General features: G+C 33.1%; 1 protein-coding gene across 1 annotated transcript; it reads right to left on the minus strand.

Annotated features, from left to right (window-relative positions):
- Positions 1–3,481: 3,481 nt before the first annotated feature.
- Positions 3,482–5,689, minus strand: LOC120067640 (palmitoyl-monogalactosyldiacylglycerol delta-7 desaturase, chloroplastic-like). The gene is made up of 4 exons (XM_039019184.1): positions 5,393–5,689; positions 4,467–4,814; positions 4,253–4,359; positions 3,482–3,701 (listed from the first exon to the last, which is right to left on the minus strand). Exons 1-4 carry the CDS (start codon positions 5,687–5,689, stop codon positions 3,482–3,484), a joined length of 972 nt encoding a protein of 323 aa, XP_038875112.1.
- Between the last annotated feature and the right edge of the window lie 14,554 nt (positions 5,690–20,243).

Genomic DNA, 20,243 nt, shown 5'->3' on the forward strand with positions numbered 1-20,243 from the left:
TTCAATCCAGCCACAGGTTCCCCTATGGCTACCTTGTTACGAACGAGCTACCAAGTTCACACTTTACCCCACCCTAAACGAGCATTTTCGGGGACTAGCTCTCCTTAACTGTTCGACCTTATGACTTATTTGATTTTACCCCATTTTTTCATTACTCGTTACCAAGTATTTCCCTTATATAGGCGGAGGTTGGCCCATGTCTTCGGAGATCGTTTAAAAGTTCACTTAAAAAAGTGAGCTCCTTACCGTCTCTTTCCACGGGGATAGGGTGGGTGTCCAGCTCGTTCATTTTCTCGTCAAAGAAGTCGAGAAGGCATTCTTGAGGATTGTAGGGGGCTTTTTCCGCCAAGGCGGGATGCTCAGTAAGCACTCTTTGAAAAAGAGTGTAACATGAGTGTTTTAGCTCCCGGATCTGGAGATCCCTATTCTCGAATGATCTCATTCGAGAATAGTCGCTTTGAGAGGAGCAAGATAAGAGGTCGTTTTTTACTTCTCTCCAGTATGCGCCTTTCTCCTTACCCAGAAGAAAAATGGAGTCAGCATTTTCCAATGTTAAGACTCTATTCCTCATGGAAGACTCCAAAGCTAGATTTGGAGTAACAGGCCAAGGCTCTAACAGGACCTGGAGCCCGAAGAAATCTTTCGATGAGAAGTTCGCTGGGCTCTCATAAGGAACCCCCTCCAATACACCAAAAATCAGAATTTGCAAAAAAGAAAGACCAAACAAAGAAACAAAGTAGATGCGTAGATAGTAGTAAAAGAGGGAGGTGAAACAAAGAAGGGAGATATACATCAAACATACAACTCGAGAGCCATATCTTCTATTTCAATTCAAAGAATATTGACGAAAAAGAAGAATCAGGCTCAAAAAAAGGATTCCAAAAAGTACGAGATTTCGACCAGTCGCTATTCTATCGATTCCTTCTGATCCTAGAAAACGTCCGAAAAAACCTGCTACGGAACTACCGAGCAGGGGCAAAAATACGATAAGTATATACATCATTTCGAGTGTGATCAGACAACAAAAAATCAGACAATGACAGAGCGGCCTGTGATAGATTGATCGACGTCCAAAGAACGCTCGACCGAAGGAATGAGTCACAAACAATTGAAAAGAAATAGAAACTATTTAATTAACTACGGAGTACAGACAGATTAAACGGAACATTGAATTGATTTTATTCTATAACAACTTTAGTTACAGTCCGCTCTAGAAAGTCACTGATAGCTTCTTCTCGCGATGAGACAGAGTACACTGATATCGATGAGAGGTATAGAATTACAGACAGAGTGAGATGTAGAACCTGTACTAGATTGAAAGAATCAATGGCAATAGAATTCCTGCTCAGGTTAAATGTAACTCTAAGGCACTTGTTGATGCGCTACTACTATCAGTTCTACTTTAGCAGTTAGGATTTATTTGACTTAGCAGCCTTAGCTTTAGACTAGCCCTTCTGAAAAGAGATTCAATAGCACCGGTCAAAGAGCTAGCCAATGACTTTTCTCCCACCCGGAGTGATGGTTAGGCCACGGCCAAAGAAACCCTTCAGATACCGTAGATGCGCCGCCATTTTCAGGACCGACCGACGCCTCACCTGCATAGGTACCTACGTAGTGTAGTGTTGGTCGCACATTCAACATAGCGTTCGGACTCATGTGCCTTCCAGAACTAGGGTCTTCGAGCCTTGCGCGTATGATTAACCAACCTTGCAGCGGCAAAAGGATTAGACGTCCCCCATGCTACGGTTCCCTGCGGCGCCGAACCCAGTGCCGCATTAGGTTAGGGAGTTGGGCGATAATAGCTCCTCCGCATCTCAAAGCGCGCGCCCTCCTAGGCGCGCAACACTAAGTAATCCAAGCCAACCCCTACGGGATTTACATTATACGCAACAGAAGCACCTGAAGTACAAACAGAATAGGTATTAGTTTGGTAATGGTTGGAGCAGCAAACTCGGATTCGGCAAGAATCTCATTTTTTGGTAGTACGAAGGGGGAATTGGCCCAAAAATTGGATAGGGGTCAAGACGCAGTCGGGCGCCGGCGGCTGACTCAAGTGCCCCAGAAAGATGGCCATAGGTTCGAATCATGTAGCCTCAGTGTAATGCAGGATAACCCAGCTAAGATAGAGGGACGAGGCCAATAAGAAGGCAGAAGTTTCATACAAAGGTGCCTTTAAAGATAGAGGGACGAGGCCAATAAGAAGGCAGAAGTTTCATACAAAGGTGCCTTTAACTGGCTAGGAAATGTGCTTCCTCTGGCTTCAAATCCCTGGATGAACTATACCATAGGGATGAGGACAAGAGAAGGAGTAAAATATTCAACCTGGATTCCGCATTTGACTTTTTCTTTGATTTCGTCTCTAACAAGTCAATCCTCATATGGGGATTGAATCGGCTAAAATCAGGCTGGATGGTTAACCCGCTTTCAATGAAGAACTCTAGCCGGAGATAGAGAATTCTTGCCACAGTGGAACCTATGTCGGCGCCTATGTTGTTCTATTCTAGTGATTAGAGCGAGTGCTAAGAAAGAAAAAAAAACTTTCATGATTAAATATTGATATAATTATTAATATAGTTTCTTGCAACATATAAGGGCGAAAAAAGTAAAATGTCATACTTTCTTTTCATTTCTTATGGTGTCCAAATAAGAAATTTAAATTTAAATTATGTTTTCAAATTAATTTGGTTCTAAATGCAAAGAATAATTTTAAATCATTTCTTGCATTTAAAATCCTGTGAAGAGCTTTTAATTAGAGCTCATAAGAGAGAAATAAAATTAATTATACCTAATCAGTGGTAAATATTAGACCACTATAAATAATCTCCTACTTGAAATTTTTAATACATAGAAAAAGGTAATCATTTTCATTTTCTTAACATTAAATAAAGTTTGTTGCACTTGACATAGTGGATGTAGGTCTGATTTTGGACTGAACCACTCTAAACTTCTTTGTCCTTCTTCTTCTCTTCATTCTTTTCCTTCGAGTGTGTGATTGTGTAAAACAGGGACATTTCTCTGGTTCTAAATCTTTCTTTTCTTCTTTCTTATCATATTGGTTTTTCTTTCTCATTATCTATTAAAAGAAATAATTATTGTTTGTAAACTTGAAGCTGTGCAACTTTCTTCCTCTCTTTCTACCTGAAAAATATTGCATCGTGTCATTTGAAATCATTTCAGCCTAAATCGTGTGCACACAACGAAGCATTATAGATCATTTAATTTACTATGAAGGAGCAAGTTTAAAATCTAATAAAGTTGAAAGCTAAGATGAAAAATGAACCATCCACAATAAGTACGTTATTTATAAGGCAATAATGCTCAAACTCACATACATAGTATATTATGTATGTGTTATATAATACATACCATATAACATATATTATTTGATACACCATTTTTAAACCAAGACTAAAGCAAGCAATATTATTAAACGACTTTCTAAGTGATTTAACACCATATAACATATATTGAGTGCAAACCATCATTCTGGAAAGCCTTCGTTTGGTTTGTCCATAGCTAGCCTTTGGCTATGAGCTTGAGAGGGTTGTTTGACATCAGTGGCCAATCCAATGGCTTGAAGAAACAATATAACATACCAACCAATGTCAACTTGCCACCATTCGAGCCCTATCCTTGCTGAATACTCAAAGGCGTGATGATTATTGTGCCAACTTTCTCCAAATGAAAACAAACTAATCCACCTGAGAATGCAACAGAAAACCAATCTTAATAAATTGCAAGATATGTATACAATTCTTTATTAAGTTACGAGATAAAAGTGACTTCATTACTTAACAAACATGACATTCCAATAATATAATCACAGAGAAAAAATAGTTTTTGTTATGAAATCAGGGAGGAAAGAAAACAGAAAACATAAATAATAGAAAAATCGGCACTACATATATCTTTTTTTAAAAAAAATGGAGAAACCGACGCAGAGATTTATATGATTCATTAACAGTGTGTTAGCTACGTCTAGAAGCAAAGGGAGAGAGATCGATAATTTTATTATTAAAAAGAAATGAACATGATTCATATTATAAAAGCTCCTCTAAGATTATAGAGTTTATATATAGTACACTCCTCTAAATTCTAAGGTGAAAATTGTAAATAACACAAATATAAAGCATTTCTACCCTTGTAAACCTAAAGAATATTACTAGCAAATTGAAATAAAGATTAAAACTATATTTTAATCATCTTTCAATTGAATGAGATAAATGAAAAGAATGCACAATAAAACACTTACCAATTATTTCTAGTGGCATCTCTAGTGTTCCATTGTTTTGTTCCCCATAAATGACAAATTGTATTAACCATAAAGATTACATGTAAGAACACTGTGGCCCTCACACACTGCAGGATGAATAGAGATTAATATATGATACTTATCAAACATATGCATATATTGATAATATTAGGAAGGAAACAAGTTAGAGAGTGTGATTTTATAATAACTTTACCATTCCCCATATAAAAAAAGGTGTTCCTCCAACAACGTAGAGAAGGACTGAAAGAGCAATTGGATGAAGAAAGTACGTATCACGAATAAATCTATAAAATGTTTGTTGCTCCAAATCACCAACATTATTTGGCCTTCCATACTTCAAAACCATTGTGAACACACTTCTTTTCGTATCTTTAAAATCAATAAAGTACTCTGGACAAACTTTTTTGGTCAAAGTATTGGAATCGAAAACCCAATTGATGTAACTAAACCAAAATCCTTGAATAGGACTATGTGGATCTCTTTCGGTATCAACATATTGATGATGACATCTATGTGTACTCACCCAATCGATTGGATCACCCTAATGTCAAAGAGAGATATTTTAAATATTAGATCACAATTATGGGAGTGTGATTCAAACAAATAATAACCTTTGATTATCTCAAGTTGACAAAATATATGTAATTGATGTTTTAATATGCTTTAGAATAAGTATTAATCTTTTTATGCATCTCAAAATTTTAAATATATACCTTTTTAATGGTTACAAAATTAGTAATTAAAGAATACAAATGAACATAAAAGAATAGAGAATCAACACACAAATTTATATGGTTCACTAACAGTGTGTTAATTACGTCCACGAGCAGAGGGAGAACAATATCATTAGAGAGAATATTTTTTTAATACAAATCGTCATTAGGGTTAAAGAGTATATATAATGCATTTCTCTAAACCGTAGACATAATCGTAAATAATCATAAATAATTAAATATGTTAAATACGAATTATGAATAGAAAATACCTTTACCCTTTGTACTTGATTGTTCGAAGTACCAGCTAACAAATTCAAGGCATTCCACACACTAATTTTTTAAAAAAGATATTTTAACATTCCTAACGTAGCAAAGGGGCAAGATCAGTATCAAGATGTCCAACCTGAAGTGCATGTGCTCCACAGTATGCAAATATGTATTCGAGCCATTTGGGAAGTTTGAAACTCTTATGTGAAAGATTTCTATGATAGGATATACTGAGTCCAAGACCTGTGATAATGTATAATATAACGGCGACCCAGAATGCATTCCAATTGAATTGGAATGGTGCAAAAATGCAAAGGGTGTGGGAACAAGAAAGGAAAACTGCCATATATATGTCTCTCTTGGTCCATTTTCTTCTCAAAAATGGCATTTGAGACTTACCAATTTCCCTTGATTTTTCTTTGGATGTGTCCATTAGCAAGCCTTGCTATAGTTTCCAAGCTAATTAATCTCCTTTTCTAGCCACTGTATTTATAATAATAACTTGTGACCTCTTCCAACTAAGAACTTATCATGCACGTTTAATAAATATTACAGAAAAGCATCGTTTTCCACGTTGAGAAGTAAAGAGATAGACGTACACATCTAGTCAACTCTTATATCAATCTCATGATCACATTGTTCACCTTATAATGGAATGATGTTGTTCGTTTCAAACCTGAATTCTCACAATTTTACGTTTGGAATCATCAAAGAAGTTTTAAACCAATAAAAATAATTGTCCCCATATCATTGATCTCTCTTCGATAATCAATGCGAGATGGCTTTATATGCACAAAACATCCATTATATTTCATATCTAATTATTGTGAAAGAATAATAGTTGGCTTAATCTTATCTATGAAGTTTAAACTACCAATCATCCAAATAATTAATTAAAAAATTGAAGGGCATTATAGTTAAATAAATAACTTGTAAATAAATAATTAATTAAAAACTTGATTTCATGAGTGAAAAAAAAAATCAAAACTAAAATATCATTTTGATTATTGTATTTAAAAATTCATTTCACTTTTTTACCATGTGCTTACATATATCAAAATTTCATCTCTATACTTTAAATAAATTTAAAATTTGTCATATAAAGTTTTTTGTTTTTATTACTGAAATTCGTTAAACAACATAATATTTTTCAGTGATTAGGTTTCTAAAATTTGGAAGGCAAATAAGTTTTTGTTTTTTTTTTTCAAAAATTAACAATACACTTATAGTAAAGATTATTTGAAATTTTTATTGAAAAGATAAATACTAAATTCTTACATTTGAAAAGGGATAAAATAGATTAGATTGTTATATGAAATACATTTTTGTAGCAAAAATTGTTACATGAAGTATAAAGTACATTAAGAGACTAATATACAAAGTATACAGTGTGTCAAATATATATTGTTGATGCACCAATAAAAGGGATGAAGTTCAAAAATATAGTATTTTTCAAACTATTGACAAAAATGGGTATATGAGAAAGTATTTTTAAAAATAGGTGGTATTGAAACTATTTGACAAAAATAGGGTAGTGAAATCGTATACGGGGTATACAATTGCCATGTGGCAAAATCGTGTACAGGATACACGATTAACGTTTAATCCAGTTAGTACCACGTTAGCTGACTTGGTTGACCGGTCACATGGAGACTTGTGGACTGAGTCCACGATTTGTTTTTCTTTTTTTCTTTTTAAAAAATAGATTGACTATTTTTTTTAATTGGAGATATACAACAATATTAACACTTTAGGAACGGGTCCGCAAATTCCTTCATTATTAAACTTAATTATATATTTAATCTACAATCAAAACATAATTATTTTACACTCACATTAAAAAAAAAATTGATGTCATGATATTAAAGAAGATTTACAATTAGTTTTTTAATTTGAAAATAAAAGTTTACATGAAACTTAAAAACGACTCCCCTGGCCCTTACCCCTCATGGGGTTGTCTTCGTGTCCCTCTAAATTAGGTTCACCCCGTTGTCGTTGTCATCTACGACGAATACGCCTTCGATCAATGTCAACAACATTGAGTCGTCTTCTTTGTTGAATAATACTTTATATATTGTCCAATGTTTGCTGACACATTGAACCCAACTCTGGTAAGTTGTGCTACACTGAATATTGTTATACATCTCCGATAAAATTATTTTGTACAATAAAAAAAATAAATATTAAAAAATATTCATATCATATATATGGAAAATGTCTGATTTTAAATCTCTTATCATGCAGTAATAGTAAGCGCTGTCAGGTGTGATAAATCACCTCGTGATTGAATCGTACCAGGAAAAGTAGTCATTTGATACATCTGACCCATTTGTTATTTCTCTCTGTGCACAACGATCATGTCATCCATGCTAGTAGGATATATATTCTGCGTGGATTCGACACCAGTCTTGGTCATGCTTACCTCTCAAATCAATCTGGTGTAGTGCTGGGAGTATATAGGACAACGGAAGTATCGTTTGTCGTAGACCGAACTCTCTCAACACACTATCTGAAGATGCCACTCTACTATATGGAAGCATATAAGAGGGCTAACGGTCAACTAGATGTCTTTACCATCACGATAGTAATACGATAGTGATGACCAATTCTCCTGTGTGTATGGCATCCAATTAATTTGACAAAAGTATACATCCAAAATGTTTTAAATATTCATATATATATATATATATATATATATATTTGTTACCTGATTTTGCAATCAAATCTGTCAAATACTTTTTCGTATACAGCAGAACAATCTTTGCCTGATTGTCAGAAGGCAGCTAATACACACTCTATCTAAAATTATAAAAAATATAAACTAATTTATATTCTTACATAAAATGATAACGAAATAAATATAAATGAAATAATACTTGGCAAATAAGTGGAACGATGATTTTGGGGACTGTAACTAGACTTGTGTGTACTATAATTGAAATATAACATAAGTCGATACCTATAGTAGGATTTAGTGGCCCCGCTATTTCCAATTTTGGAGCATTGGTAGCCCAAAATTTCTCTATACAACCATGCAAGACATGCACCACCACGAGTACGTACCAGCATGCTCGAAATCAGACAGTAACGAGAAACATGAGATGCACTAGAGTATTTGACTTGTCAACGAACAAAAATCCTCCAATAAGCTGCATAATGTATGCTCGTGCATACCTACGTACGTTGATGTTGTCGACATCATGAGGTAATTCTGAAAACTGAGACGCCAACCAGATGATACTCAATCTTGAGCCTTTCATATCATCTCGTAGAACGCCTAAGAGCTCTTCACAAACATTCTTCCAATCATATTGTACTGAACCTGTCAATAGTTGCCCGTCCACTCGTAACCCAAATTGTATGGCAACATCCTACAGCGTAATTGTACATTCCCCACAAGGCAGGTGAAATGCATGGGTTTCTGGTCTCCAACGCTCAACTAGAGTAGTAATGAAGTGCCAATCAAGTTGGATATATCCGATTTGTGCAACCCAAAAAAACCTGCCTGTTCAACGTAGGGAATAATATGTTGATCAAATGGGATAATATGTTGTGCAGATGCTACCCTTCTCCGACAACTCAAGACTACGGTAGAAGAACTATCTCATATTGATTGTGAACGGTGCGTATTTTGTTGATATAGTTGTACAGGATTAGAAGGACCAAACACCATTACCAAAGAAATTCAAATTACATTATATAATAAAATTCATCACCTAAAACATACATAAAAATATATAAAAAGATACAAATACATGAAAAATAAAATCATTACATAAAAAATACAATTACATAAAATGAAACCAATTCATAAAAAATATATGTACATAAAACATACAATTACATGAAAAATACAAGTACATAAAATATACAATTACATAAAAAATATAAGTACATAAAATATACACCAATGACCCGAAGACGAAGCACCTAATGTACGTTGTGGACAAGTACGTCTGTTATGTTCTTCTCTCTTGCAAATTGTAACTCAAACTTTTTGGCTTGCCTCTTTTCAATCCATTTCATTATGAATACACGTACTTTTTGGTTGTTCTCTTAGCAAGTTTGCATACGGACAAACTTTTGTAAATGATAACTCTGGTCAATAATCTAGGTGTTCTATTAGATGGAAGCGATCTTCATAACATCACTGGAAATTGGATAATTTGTAGCATTCATCAATAAGTGGTATATATGTCAAACACATGTAATTACAAACTGCAATTATATGAGAGCATAGAATCTTGAATGACTACCACTTATTACAAGAACATGTTCCTTCTTTCAAGCTCAAAACTTGTGTGTGTTGTCCTTTATAGGGAGAAATCATACTTATGCCAGTTTGTACTTCAAAAGTTTAACTTTCCCTGTCAATAAATGTCACCGTATACGCAGATGCTCGTTTTTCCCACCTCTTAAGTTTTCTTAAGGCATATTCTGTAAACATGTTCCTACGATCGAGTGCTTCACTGATTTCTTATCTTCGACATTCAAGATACAGTATTGTGAAATAAAATGTAGCCTGACCAGAGAAGTAATTAGTAACATTCCAGCACCTTTGAAAACACCATTAATGCATTCAGCTGCATTGTTTGTCATCCATCCATAGTAGTACCCACCGTCATGTGATTGGGTCCATTTTTCAAATTCAATATCTAAAAAATATTCAAGGCATTCAGGATTCAATTGTTTCAATTCTTTCATGCACCGTATGAACTTGTGCCGTTGGTGTTGATTTCCTGCCTTAAACACCAAATCTTTTAGTTGCTTTGATTTATATTTCGTATTGAAATTAGTGGCAACATGACGAAGACAATATCGATAGTACGCTCTAGGTTTACTCCAACCAATTTCTCATTATTAATTGCAACAAGAATACCCTTATGTTTATTAGAAATCAAGCAAATACCATCTCTTTGGGTAACATATTCACACAATGCCTACAAAAACCATGACCAACTAGACGAATTTTAACCTTCAACAATAGCAAATGTAAGGGAAAATATATGTTCGTTTGCATCAATAGATAAGGCGGTAAATAATTTCCCTTTATACATTCCATAGGGATGAGTTCCATCGATCTGAATTAATGGCCTACAATGTTTGAACTCTTCTATTGCAGGACTGAAGGACCAAAAAACTGGACAAAAAATAGTCGTACCTGGCACATCAGACGGAAGGAAATACGAATCTGTTCGTGTTCCTGGATTGTAATGAACAAGAGCACTCAACCAATAAGAAAGCTCTGAATATGATTTTTGTCAATCACCAAACACAGCAATCAACGCTTTTTTCTTGGCTTGTCACACCCGTCTATAATTAACATTATAGCCATATTGTTTTTTAATTGCATCTTGGAGTAAGGCCACAGGTACCCCAGGATCAGCTCTAACAAAATTTTGGATTTCGATACTCATAAAATTTGAATCAAACTGTGAATGATCCTGTGTCAATTTTGAAAACAAACATGAGTGTTCCCCTTGAAGTTTGGTGGTTTCAAACATCCCATGAGTTTTACACCGACATGCCCGTAGCCTCCTATCGCAACCAGCGCTTTATGATTTATATCTGACATATCAATGATCTTGATTTGATTCCACTACAATAATCTCGTAGTGTTCTGTCCCACAATATTTTTTTATAGCAAGTTGTAAATCTTCTTTAGTATTAAACAATATTCCTTTCTGTAATAAACTACAATTATCTACATGTATACTCCTTTCCTCCAAAGTAGACCCTAGTTCAGATGTTGAATTTGTAATTTCCCAATCTATTTGAGTGAACATATCCGATGGTACTAACTCAAGATCATGTTCCCCACTACTATCGTTTCCAAATAATTCATAACTTCAACATCAATATCACTGTCTCTATCATTTTCAGGTTTAAGAATAACTAAATATTCAGGACGCATCGACATATTTCTTATGATTTTTTTTTTTAACGATTATAGTTGACAAAAAAATATGTTAATATGTCAACCCAACAAAATCCAATTTCTAAGTTCAACATATAAGATCTAAATATTATACATTTAAATCAACCCAAATCTAAAATCCATAAACTTTACATTTAAATCAGCCCAAATCGAAGATTCATAAACTATACGTTTAAATCAGCCCAAATCTAAAATCCATAAACTATATATTTAAACCAACCCAAATAAAAATAAAATAATATATCCATGAATCATATATTTAGTTTAGCCCAAATGCAAACAAAATAATATATATATATGAACCAATCTTCATTTTTATAAACATATACATATATTTCTAGGTTTAACCCAATAAATACATAATCATCCAATAAATTAATCATAAAAAAAATAGCCCAACAAGTAGGCAAACATAATCATCCAGAAAATTAGCCCAACAAAATCAGTCAAACAAAATCTAATTTCTAAGTTCAACATATATCAAAAAATAAATCATGGATCCATAAACTACACATTAAGTTCAGCTCAAATGCAAACAAGATGATATATATATATATATAAAGATTATATATTGGAAAAAATTAAAGAAAGAATTTTATCTCAGTCAAAGAAAATTGAAGGAAGACAGATAGTTTGATGGAGAAGGAGAAAGACAGATGGTTTAATAGAGAAGGAGGAAGACGAACGGTTTAATAGAGAAGGAGGAAGACGAAAGAAGATCGAAGTTTTCAGACAATGTTTGGACGATGTTTGAACGGACGGTTAAATTTTTGAATATATTGGGAGATTTTTGGACAATGTTTGGATAGGGGAAGGCGGAGGAAGATCGACGAAGAAGGTTTTGGATGAGGAAGAAGGGTTGTATGGCGATTTAATGGAGAAGGGTAAACGACTTGAGGTAATCGTGTATCGAGGTACACAATTACCTCAGTCAATGCTACATGACTGCCACATTGGCAGTCTACGTATGTTAGATCAATAGGCACTCGTGTACTAGTGCACGATTTAGAGCTAATCGTGTACCGGGTACATGATTCAGGCGTAATCGTGTATCAGGAACATGATTAAAAAACTTATTTTTGTCAATCTTTTCAACCCTACCCTATTTTTGTTAATATATATTAAAATAACATTATTTTAAAAAAAAAAAATCTAATATAAGCAAGATTGGTATAATTACTGTAGCAAAACTTTATAAAAATTACTACATTACACAACTAAAAAATGATTAACAAATACTTTAATATTTTTTTACTGCAATTGTCCTAATGAAATTAACATATATGTAATAAGATGGTAATATACTATTTAGAAATTTTATATCAAAGGCCAACATTATCGAAGGTAACTGACATCGAGAACGTGTTACATCAGAGGTGTTTACTAACATTAAAGATATTCTACATTGAACATCTTTAATAACACGTTCTTTTATGTCGATTTTTCATTTGACATTGTACCTCTATTGTAAGAACCACTAAATATCTTTGAGCATTTTGATAACACTAAAAATGTGCTATCTGAATCCGTTTAATTCGAGATTGTCCTAGGATTTTATATGTTTATTTTGCTATTTTATACGTATCAAGCACTCAATAGATAGAATTGAGCATTTGGAGTTAAACAGGATTAATTTAAAGCATCTTGGAGGTAACTTGAGCATTTGAGCTTCAAATAAGGAAACATGATCAAAATGCGCTTGTGTCACAGTGTCGCAACTCTATCGCTATGCTAAAAGGCACAACATGCAGATGCAGAGCAACGTCGCAATGCTTGCCTTACACCCAACGACAATAACTGAAAATGCAGGGCAACGTTAACGTTGTGACGCTATGAATTTCAGACGTGCGACACTTCGATGAAAGGCTTGCAACATTGTGTCCAGCGTTGTAACACTGCGACTACAACTATAAATTGTTGTTTTTGTTGCCTAGGTCAAAATGTCCCGATTTTTTATGATTCCAGTCGTCTCCTACTTCAATTTCTCTCTACTTTTTCTTCTATTTTAGTTTAAGAATGTAATAAGACATTACCTTGGCATTTTCCATGACTATTATGGGCTAAGGTACTCGTTCTAGCTTGGGTTTGTTATGATTTTTTGCCCATTTGTTCTATTCGTGAGATTTCGAACTAGAGACTTATAATTTTCAATTTCGATTCTATTTATCTTATGTTTATGATTATTTCATTGGACGCTCAAGGAATGTTTTAACTAACGCTTTTGATTGGCATTGGATATTTGACAAGTAATCTTTTGTTGATCGATTAGAAGCAATATGTTAGAGTAGCTTGCAAATAACCTAGATGAGCATTGTTCTAACTAACCTAGGATTGAATCAAAGAAACATTGAATTGAGGTTGTTCTTTGTTGAACATTCAACCTAACTTTGCCCTAGATCTTAATGCAATTAGGTCAATATGAATTTGCATGTTGTTCATCAATTTAAATTGGTCTAATTAGTTTATTAGGTTAGATTAATTGGTTGTTCCAATTAATTTCATTAGGTAAACATAATTGCATATCTCTAGCAATGAGAATTCTCTTATCGAATATATTTAATAGGTGAACTTCGTCAAAATCCAAGCTAGGCCTTCTCAAACTGAATTTTCTCATTTTATCTTATTTTGTTCATTTTAATTTTTCGCAACCAAAATAATTTTCAAAGCCCACACGGTTACCGTGGGTTGAAAACACTTTGATAAAGAACTTCTACTGCTCCCTGTATTCGACTAAGTCTTGCCACTAAGATTAATAGTTTTTTGTGGTGGATACGGATAAATTATTTAGTACGGATTTGGTCGATCAAATCCACTCCACCCACATTTGAAAAAAAACGAACTTTGGATTTTATTTTGACAAGTGTTAATGGAGGAAAAATTGGAAACTAAATGGAATTAAAGGAAATTGTTGAAATAATAAAAATTATTAATAGAAAAAGAAAAATAAGTAAAGGGAAAGGGAAAGGAAATGTGTACTTTCTAAGAAGCCACACCACACGTGATTGAATCGTACCAGGAAAAGTAGTCATTTGATACATCTGACCCATTTGTTATTTCTCCTGTGCACAACGATCATGTCGTCCATGCTAGTAGGATATATATTTCATGTGGATTCGACGCCAGTCTTGGTCATGCTTACCTCTCAAATCAATCTGGTGTAGTGCTGGGAGTATATAGGACAACGGAGGTATCGTTTGTCGCAGACCGAACTGTCTCAACACACGATCTAAATGATGTCACTCTACTATATGGAAGCATATAAGAGGGCTAACGGTCAACCAGATGTCTTCACCATCACGACAGTAATACGATAGTGATGACCAATTCTCTTCTGTGTATGGCATCCAATTAATTTGACAAAAAAAAAAAACAGATAAGTATACATCCAAAATGTTTTAAATATTCATTTATATATATATTTTTTACCTGATTGTGCATCAGTCTGTCAAATATTTTTCGGTATACAAGTAACATATTTGCTGATTGTTCAAAGGCAGCTAATACACCACTCTATCTAAAATTATAAAAAATACAACTAATTTATATTCTTACATAAAATGATAACGAAATAAATATATAAATGAAATAATACTTGGCACTAAGTGGACGATGATTTTGGGACTAACTGGACTTGTGATGCTATAATTGGAAATATATCATAAGTCTATACCTATAGTAGTATCAATCGCCCTACTATTTCCAACGTTTGTGCATTGATAGCCCGACAAAGTTCTCTATACAACCATGCAAGACATGCACTACCCCACGAGTACGTACCAGCATGCTCGAAATCAGACAGTAGTGGGAGAAACATGAGATGCACTAGAGTATTTGACTTGTTAGCGAACAAAAATCCTCCAATAAGCTGCATAATGTATGCTCATGCATACCTAGTTACGTTGATGTCGTCGGCATCGAGAGGTAATTCTAGAAACTGGGACGTCAACCAGAGGATACTCAATCTTGATCCTTTCATATCATCTCATAGAATGCCTAAGAGCTCTTCACAAACATTCTTCCAATCATATTGTAGTGAACCTGTCATTGATTGCTCGTCCACTCGTAACTCAAACTGTATGGCAACATCCTACAGTGTAATTGTACATTCCCCACAAGGCAAGTGAAATGTGTGGGCTTCTGGTCTCCAACGCTCAACTAGAGCAGTAACGAGGTGCCAATCAAGTTGGATATATCCGATTTGTGCAACCCCAAAAAAACCTGCATGTTCAACGTAGGGTATAATATGTTGATCCAATGGGATAGTATGTTGTGCAGATGCCACCCTTCTCTAACAATTCAAAACTACGGTAGAAGAACTATCCCATATTAATTGTGAACAATGGGTATTTTGTTGATATAGTTGTACAGGATTAGAAGGACCAGACTCCATTACCAAAGAAGTTCAAATTACATTACATAATAAAATCCATCACATAAAAGATACATAAAAAGATACATTTACATGAAAAATAAATTTATTACATAAAAAGTACAATTACATAAAATGAAACTATTACATAAAAATTATAAGTACATAAAAGATACAATTACATGAAAAATATAAGTACATAAAATATACAATTACATAAAAAATATAAGTACATAAAAGATACACTTGATGACCCGAAGACGAAGCACCTAATGTACGTTGTGGACAAGTATGTCTGTTATTTTCTTTCTCTCTTGCAAATTGTACATCGAACTTTTTGGCTTGCCTCTCTTCAATCCATTTCATTATGAATGCGCGTACTTTTTTTCTGACCCTGTTCTCTTAGTAAGTCCGCATTCGGATGAACTTCTGTAAATGATAACTCTGGCCAATAACCTGGGTGTTCTATTGGATGGAAGCGACCTTCATAACATCACTTGAAATTGGAAAATTTGTAGCATATCAATAAGTGGTATGTATGTCAAACGCATGTAATTACGAACTGCAATTACATGAGAGCATGGAATATTGAATGGCTGCCACTTATTACAAGAACATGTTCCTTCTTTCAAGCTCAAAACTTGTGTGTGTTTTCTTTTATAGGGAGAAATCATATTTATGCCAATTTGGACTTCAAAAGTTTGACTTTCTTTGTCAATAGATGTCACCGTATGCGTAGATACTCGTTTTTCCCACCTCTTAAGTTTTCTCAGGGCATATTCTGTATACATGTCCCTATGAACGAGTGTTTCACTGATTTCTTGTCTTTGACGTTCAAAATGCAGTATAGTGTGATAAAATTTTAGCCTAACCAAAGAAGTAATTGGTAACATTCTAGCACCTTCGAAAACACCATTATAGCTGCATTGGTTATCATCCACTCATAGCGGTACCCACCATCATATGATTGAGTTCATTTTTCTAAGTCAATATCTAAAAAATATTCAAGGAATTCAGGGTTCAATTGTTTCAATTCTTTCATGCACCGAATGAACTTATGCCTTAGGTGTTAATTTCCTGTCTTAAACACCAAATCTTTTAGTTGCTTTGATTTATGTTTTGTATTGAAATTACTGGCAACATGGCGAAAACAACATCAATGGTACGCTCTAGGTTCACTCCAACCAATTTCGTCATTATTAATTGCGGCAAGATTTGTTGGATCGATATGGCAACCCTAAAAGGGGTGAATAGGGTCTAATTTTTTCTAAATTAACCCAATTAAACTAATTAATACACTTTTTATAAATAATAAGAAAAATTCAAATTATGCAACAAATAAGATGATAAAAAAAAGTGATAATTTAATTCTACCAAATTTTAGCAAATAAATAAGAACAAACTAAAACATACAATAAATTGCTTAAATTAATTGCAAAAATAAAAAGGAAAGAGTTAGAGAAGAAGACACCGTAATTTTTATAGTGGTTCGGTCAAACTCGACCTACTCTACTCCCCAAGTGCCTCTTGCAAATTTGAATAAAATATTTCCGACTCTTTCCACAGATTAGAGCCCAACCGTTACACCACCACTCCCTTTACGAGTTCAAGAGCAAACTCAATCCTTTCCACGGTTTAGGATCAAACCTAAACAAATGTTGGAATTTTGAAGAACACAATACAACTCTCACTAGAGTGGATTTACAAGTTTAAGCACTCAATAAGTTTATCCTCACAATACAATAACACTCTCTCAAGAATAAGATAGAAAAAAAAATTGGGAACTTAGAGAGAGCAACAACGAAATTTTTTAGTTTTGGAGGATCATGAAATGTAAAATTTGTTGGTTTAAAATTTGGAGGGGAAGATGGTTTATATAGAGATGGAAAAATTTTTAGAAACCACAATTAATTTGGACCATTGGATTTTGGAAAAGAAAAATCAATGGTAGAGATTTTAAACTAAACTAGTCGTTAGATACAAACAAAATATAATATTGAATTCCTTTTCTTTTTGTTTATCGAAATCTCATTTTCTTTTTAAAATTAATCCAAAAAAAAAAAATATTCATGTGTTAAAAAACTAGCCGTTAGACTACAAATAAATAAATATTAAATTCATTTTCTCTCTAATTCATTTTATTTTAAAATTCATTCTCTTTAAAGTCAATCCAAAAATAAAAAACATACATATGTAAAAAACTAGTCGTTAGACACAAACATAAAATAATATTATTTATTTTTACCTTTTAAATTTCAATTTTTTTATTTTAAATCAATCCAAAAATCAAAAGTCCATCATATGTTAATCTCTTAATGATCCACCATTCAACCAATATGCTGCCACATGTCTACATGCAAATGGTCTGGTTATGTCACGTCATCCACCACAGTATTTTCTCTATAGACTTGTTTCGGTCATATCGTCTTCGTTTTAACTCCGATTTGAGTGATTCAAGAGGTGGTGGAATTATTGTTCCGAGCTCTACGCTATGAACATATTAAAACACTAAGATTTTCAGTAATTAAAAATTGAGTTTGTTATCATCAAAACATTGATTAATTAATTAATTAATATTAATTAATTTGAGATTAAGGGCCAAAAAGCCAACAATCTCCCCCTTTTTGATGATGACAAACCATTCAAGAAAAATAGCTTGAAATACATGTAAACCATATGTAGCACATAATAAAATTCGACATATCATCATAAAGATCATTCTTGAAATTCACTAAAAAAATAATAATAAATTCTCCCCCTAATTAATACAATCAAAACAAATTTATAACATATTTTTCTTAAACTTCTCCCCCTTTGGAATCATCAAAAAGAAAAATTAAGAAAAATTTAGAACTACATAAATGGTTCCCTTAAAAACATGAACATAAATTTAGCACAACTCCCCCTAAGAATATTAACACATGTTTCCATATCTCCCCCTATCAAAATGCCTTCTAAAAGATTTAACAAGTAAAATTATAAAATCAAGAGGCATCACAACTAATAATACCGAGCTCAAGCCTATTTTTGCAAAAGTTTTCTTAATTCAAAGGCTTGGTAAAAATATCCGCTAATTGATTATTAGAGCCTACAAATTCAAGAGTAATATTATCATTTTGCACATGCTCTCTAATAAAGTGATGTCTAATATCAATATGCTTAGTCCTAGAATAATGTATAGGATTTTTAGTCAAATTAATAGCACTAGTATTATCACAAAATATAGGCACATTATCAAACTTTAATCCAAAATCACAAAGAGTTTGTTTCATCCAAAGAATTTGAGCACAACAATTAGCAACTGCAATATATTCTACTTCGGTAATGGATAAGGCAACCGAATTTTGCTTTTTACTAAACCAAAAAACTAAGGAACTACATAGAAATTGACAAGTCCCACTAGTACTCTTACGATTAAGTAAACTACCCGCAAAATCCGCATCGGAATATCCTACCAAATTAAATTCAACATTTCTAGGATACCATAAACCTAAATCAATAGTACCAAGCAAATATTTAAAAATTCTTTTAACGGCATGTAAATGTGATTCCTTAGGACAAGATTGAAATCTAGCACAAAGACATACACTAAACATAATATCGGGTCTACTAGCGGTTAAATAAAGTAAAGATCCAATCATACCTCTATAAGTTTTTATATCCACACACTTACCTTTTTCATCCTCGTCAAGCTTAATGGATGTGCTCATAGGAGTTTTTGCAATTTTACCTTCATTGAATTTGAACCTTTTGAGCAAATCCCTTGTGTATTTTTCTTCACTTATGAAAATACCATCCTTGAGTTGTTTGATTTGGAATCCGACGGAACCAACTCAAGATCATGTTCCCCACTAATATCGTTTCCAAATAATTCACCAACTTCAACATCAATATCACTGTCTCCATAATTTTCAGGTTCAAGAATAACTAAATCTTTCGGATGCATCCACATATTTATTATTAGTTTTTCAACTATTATAGTTGACAAAAAAATATGTTAATATATCAACCCAACAAAATCCAACAAATAGACCAACATAATTATCCAAAAAAATAGCCAAAAAAATCTAATTTCTAAGTTCAACATATATCCAAAAATAAATCATGGATTCATAAACTATACATTTAAATTAGCCAAAATAAAAACAAAATAGTATATCCATGAATCATACATTTAATTCAGCCAAAATGCAAACAAAATAATATATATATATGAAGCAATCTTCATTTTTATAACATATACATATATTTTCTTAAATTAACCCAGCAAATAGACCAACATAATTATTCAAAAAAAATAGCCAAAAAAATCTAATTTCTAAGTTCAACATATATCCAAAAATAAATCATGGATTCATAAACTACACATTTAGTTCAGCCCAAATGTAAACAGAATGATATATATATATGAAGATTATATATTTAAATCATGGATCCATAGACTATACATTTTCGAACTTGATCCTCATTTTTATAAAAAAAAATACTTATATTGGGAAAAATTAAAGAAAAAACTTTACCTCAGTCAAAGAAAATACTTCGGATGAAGAAAACCCTTTGGTAGATCGACTCACGGTGGCAACAATAAGAGAAAAAACGGCGCCACGGAGGTTTTTAGATGGCTTTCAGATGATGTTTGGATGGAGAAAGAATGATTCAGATGGAGGACGAATGATCAGA

Source organism: Benincasa hispida, chromosome 1 (genome assembly GCF_009727055.1).
Source record: "Benincasa hispida cultivar B227 chromosome 1, ASM972705v1, whole genome shotgun sequence".
Lineage (NCBI taxonomy): Eukaryota > Viridiplantae > Streptophyta > Magnoliopsida > Cucurbitales > Cucurbitaceae > Benincasa > Benincasa hispida.

Bases quoted from the DNA above. Each gene is read 5' to 3' on its own strand.
- LOC120067640 (XM_039019184.1), bottom strand. From the start codon at position 5,689: ATGGACACATCCAAAGAAAAATCAAGGGAAATTGGTAAGTCTCAAATG. The intron at 4,815-5,392 runs GTTGGACATCTT...CTTTGACATTAG, and splicing joins GTGGAGCACATGCACTTCAG to GGTGATCCAATCGATTGGGT. The intron at 4,360-4,466 runs GTAAAGTTATTA...TTCATCCTGCAG, and splicing joins CTTTTTTTATATGGGGAATG to TGTGTGAGGGCCACAGTGTT.